The sequence below is a fragment of the Oryzias melastigma genome, unplaced genomic scaffold (assembly GCF_002922805.2).
Source record: "Oryzias melastigma strain HK-1 unplaced genomic scaffold, ASM292280v2 sc00160, whole genome shotgun sequence".
NCBI lineage: Eukaryota > Metazoa > Chordata > Actinopteri > Beloniformes > Adrianichthyidae > Oryzias > Oryzias melastigma.
Window position 1 is genome coordinate 348,083 of NW_023416878.1, and position 4,859 is coordinate 352,941.

Consider the following 4,859-nt stretch of genomic DNA (forward strand, 5'->3'; position numbering starts at 1 on the left):
GGAAACTGCAGCTTATTCAGAACTCTGCTGCTCGGGTTCTCACAAGGACCAAGAAAGTAGACCACATCAGTCCAGATCTGAGGTCTTTGCACTGGTTACCTGTCTGTCAGAGGGTAGACTTTAAAGTTCTGTTACTGGTTTAGAAAGCTTTGAATGGTTTAGCACCAAAATACATGACTGACCTCCTGACCCAGTATGTACCAGCCAGACCTCTCCGGTCATCTGGATCCGGTCTTTTATCAGTTCCTAGAGTCAGAACTAAACAGGGAGAAGCTGCATTCAGCTTCTATGCTCCACAGATCTGGAATAGACTTCCAGAAAACATTAGATCTGCTGAAACACTCAGTGTATTTAAATCCAGGTTAAAGACTCACCTGTTCTCAGCTGCATTTGATTAATAGGTATTCAAAAGTTTACGTCCGGACGGTTTATCTATGTTTGTTTTAAATTAGAATCTTTTTACTTTCTTTTAATCTTCTTTCAGCAATCAGAGTTTCTTGGTGTACAACTTTCAACAATTTTCTTTTTCTTCTTCTTCTTCTATTTTCTTATTCCATCAAAAGTTTGCCGGACTACTCCTCCTACAGTTTAGTAGTTATAAAGCTGAAACAGTTTGTAGTGCCTGGTTGTGTGACGTGGGCTATTATTTTGTTTAGTAATTGGAATTATTAATAATTTTATATTAACATTTTTATGAAATATTTTTCCCCATAGACTTTGCATTGAAACCACTTTAAAATGATTATATCTTAAATAGTTCTAAAGATAATTTCATGAAACTTTACAATATAATAGCTTATAGTAATCTACACGTGGATAATAATTGTGTCTTAGTGCTCCTCTATAGCGCCACCAGGTGGTCATTTTAGTAAGAAATTCGTTTTTGGCCTCTATCTCGAATACCGTAAGTCGTATTAACGTGCTTTCTTTTTCTGTGTGTTCCTTGGATGCTACTGAACGTTTTTAAAATGGGACCACCCACTTCCGTGTACCTAAAATATTCGCTATTTGCGATTTTTCGTAAAAAACGTTTTTGGCTCCCTATTCAACATAGTTTCACTAAACTTCAGGAAATTTAGTACGTATCCTATTTGGACTACCTTGAGTCCCATAGTACTACTCGCTCTGCGATATTATTTATTGTTTTTGTAAAAAACGTAATGCTAATGAGGTGGGTGTGGTCCCAGATTTTAAAATGCTCTAAATCCTACACAGATTGTCAGAACTTCACAAATCTTACAACATAAATTTATCTTAGAGTGATAAAGAATTATGAAAAGAATTGTGAAAATATTCCATTAGGTGGCGCTATAATTTAGGCAAATGTGTTTAAGCTTATATCTCAGCAAGTACTTAACCTAGCTACATAAAATTCGACATATATGTTGCATGTGGAGGCTTGTATAACATACTAGAAAAGTAGCTCAGCTGCGCCACCTGGTGGTGATTTAAGAATGATTAGCCAACTTTGGAGTAGTTCATGTATCTTCTAAGCAATTGCAGATATCAAAATGCAACCACTCGTCATTTGTTAAGCTGTCCTAGGAGATGTTTCGTTTAAAATTTCCTACCATTTGGTGTCATAATCGATTTTATATGAATTTTTATGAATATTTTTTTAATTCAAAATACCATAGACAATTTTTAAATCCCTATATCTTGAAAAGTGTTAGACCTACTGGTAAAAAACTTTGTAAGTAGATACTTTAAACCAATCTTTATATGCTATATCAATTTTGTCTCTATTACGCCACCAGGGGGTCACTTGTAGCACCAAAGTGCTTCGACCTTATTCTTCAAGTGCATTTGTCTTGAGCACTAGATTTTACTCCTTTATGATTCATTGGATACTAAGGTAATGGTGAATATTTATCAGCAATCTCTATTGTGTAAAATCTTTTTGCAATTTACGATATTTTGTAAAACACTTTTTTTACAGTCTATGCTCCTTATGTTACATAATTTGACTAATCTTTGCAATGTTCTGCACATACCCTATTTGGACTACCACAAAGCCAATGCTACCATCAGTTTTGAATAGTTCCGTAGCGTTTTTGTTAAATACTTTATGCAAATTAGAGAGGAGAGATTAAAAAGTTTGCAGCGCTGCAGTTTCTCAACAGTTCCATATAATTTCACCAAAGTTTCAAGACTGCTTCCACGATGTAAGATAAGTAAGCACAACGACTTTCACAACAGTACTCCCATAGATGGCGCTACAATCTTTTCCAGTTGTTTCCTCCAGTATCTCCAAAAGTAAATGACCTACGTGGGTGAAACTTGGCATGCACGTCGGACAGAAGGTCTTTAACGGTTGCGACTGTGAAATGCTTTAAATTGTCATTGCTTTTAGCAATCAGACGCAATTTCTTCAAGGAATTGCAAATCTAGTTTTATTTTAATAATCACACCTTTACTATTACTTTTAATTGTTTCTTTTAATGTTCTATGTAAAGCACTTTGAATTGTCTCTGTACAAGAAATGTCCTATACAAAGAAACTTGGCTTGCCTATGTGCACTCCAAGGAAGCAGAAGTCTGCCACCCTTTCCATGGACACAGCCTGATATATAGTGGAGGAATAACCTGTATTCTCTTATTAGCTCTCTGTCTGAACCCGTCTTCATGGCCTTCTTCCATCTTGTTACAGATAAAGAAGATGGATCTCCCAGAGGAACAGGTGGCCAGCAACTCTTCAGAGAATGTGTCTTTTGATTATGAAGAGCCCTGCTTCTACAATCTGAACAGTAGTATGGACACAAAGGTATTCCCATTTGTTCACTCCATCATCTGTGCTCTGGGCCTGGTGGGGAACAGCCTGGTCATCATCACCTACGCTCTCTACAAAAGGACCAAGTCCATGACTGACCTCTACCTGCTCAACGTTGCCATTGCTGACCTTCTGTTTGTGCTTTCGCTGCCACTGATTGTCTACAATGAGATGACATCCTGGTCCATGGGCTGGGTTTCCTGCAAGCTGCTGCGCGGTTCCTACAGTGTAAACCTGTACAGCGGCATGCTGCTGCTGGGCTGCATCAGCATAGACCGTTACTTTGCAATTGTCCAGGCCCGCCGGAGCTTCAGGCTCCGTTCGTTGTCCTACAGCCGCCTGATCTGCGCTGTCATCTGGGTGTTTGCTGTCCTTGTGTCCATCCCAACATTTTCTTTCTATCACAGGTACGAGCCATTTCACAACAGCACTTTCTTTCTTCCAAACGAAGGGGAGGATGAGCCCACTGAACATCATTATGTGTGTGACTTCAAATATGACAACAGAGATTTGGCTCCTGTTTTTAAAATGCTGATCCCTGGCATCCAGCTCGGAGTTGGCTTCTTCCTGCCATTGTTTATCATGATCTTCTGCTACACTTCCATCATCATCACACTGATGAAAGCTAAAAACTTCCAAAGACATAAAGCGGTGCGGGTGGTGTTGGCTGTGGTGGTGGTGTTTGTCATCTGCCACCTTCCTTATAACATTTCCCTTCTGTACCACACCATCAGCATGTCTTACGAGGTTAACTGCCAGCTTGCAGATGCTTTGAAAGTGACCCAGACTGCTCTGCAAGCTGTTGCCTACCTGCACTGCTGCCTGAACCCGGTTCTTTATGCTTTTGTTGGAGTTAAGTTCAGGAACCATTTCAGGAGGATCTTTACAGACCTGTTTTGTCTCAGTAAAAAGTACATGACCCAGCGCCGCTTCTCCAGGGTCACCTCTGAGATGTACATGTCCTCAATCCGTCGCTCTGTGGAGGGATCCGGTGACACCAACTCGTCTTTTACAATGTAAGGTCATCCAACAAGAGCTTTAGCCTTTAGGGATCTAAGAGTCTGAAGTGGACTTGTCCTGTAGTGGCTCTAAAACAGCAAATGTCAGAGAAAACAATCAGATGGGAGATTGCACCTGCATCTTCAGTTTATGATTTGACTGGGACCAAAACATGCTAACTGCTTTCTTTCTATTGCTAATGATATTCCATCAGCTGTGGCATTGAAACTATATGTATTTAACAAAAATGAATTGTCTCAGGCAAATATTTGCATCAAACCCCACAGGGGAACATCCTCACAAGACCTCTGATGGTTACATGCCTATGGTTTGTTCTGTCTATGACACGTGAACTGTGTGAATCAGAGACAGGTCTTTGTTAATACATTAATACCTGGACAACTTACTCAAATGTGAATCTTATGAGGCAAATCTGAAACTCCTGAAGAACAGAATTGATGAGAAACAAAAAGAAATGGCTCTGTGAAGCTTGATGTTTTCCATTGAATTATCCCTGTGTTTGATGTGCTGAAGTTCCCCTGTGGTTGCCAGACACACATATTCACACAACTCTGTCCGAGCGGTTCCAGCCACCCACTGATTCAATGTACACTTAGAGCTCTATGTGCGCTATTTTAAATTTTAATAAAAGCCTTTTTTCTAACACAAGTGTGTTTTATTATGTCCAGCAGCTCAGTATAAAAGACTGTTTCATGTTATCCAACAGAGTTGAATAGATTGCTGACAGTAAAACCCTCCATTTTTTTATCTGATTTGACATACTTCAAGGTCTCTTAGGTCAAAATGGAAGAAAATGGAGGTCTGATCATTTTATGGGGCAACCCAGTCTCCTACAAAAACGTTCAGTACCCACGTTTGTCCACAGAGAAAAACGTAGCAGTTTCACAAAAAACGGGTTTAAATTGTGGAATTGCTATGTCTCATTTTCTACAGGGATTGCTCTGGATCACGTGACTGATCACGTGACTTTTGAGTTTATGCCGGTCGCTAGCAAAAAACATAGTGGTATATTCTCTTTTTCGGTGGAAAATCCCTTAGAATAAAATATTTTGTGCACTAATCTTTATTTT

General features: G+C 39.3%; 1 protein-coding gene across 1 annotated transcript in view; it reads left to right on the forward strand.

Moving 5' to 3' along the window:
* Positions 1-4,416, forward strand: part of ccr6a (chemokine (C-C motif) receptor 6a) — a 21,152-nt gene extending 16,736 nt beyond the window's left edge. Inside the window, exon 2 of the mRNA XM_024260936.2 lies at positions 2,650-4,416. Within this exon, the coding sequence (XP_024116704.1) occupies positions 2,659-3,789 (1,131 nt within the window). The 5' untranslated portion in view covers positions 2,650-2,658 and the 3' untranslated portion in view covers positions 3,790-4,416. The remainder of the gene's footprint in view (positions 1-2,649) is intronic.
* Positions 4,417-4,859: the final 443 nt, after the last annotated feature.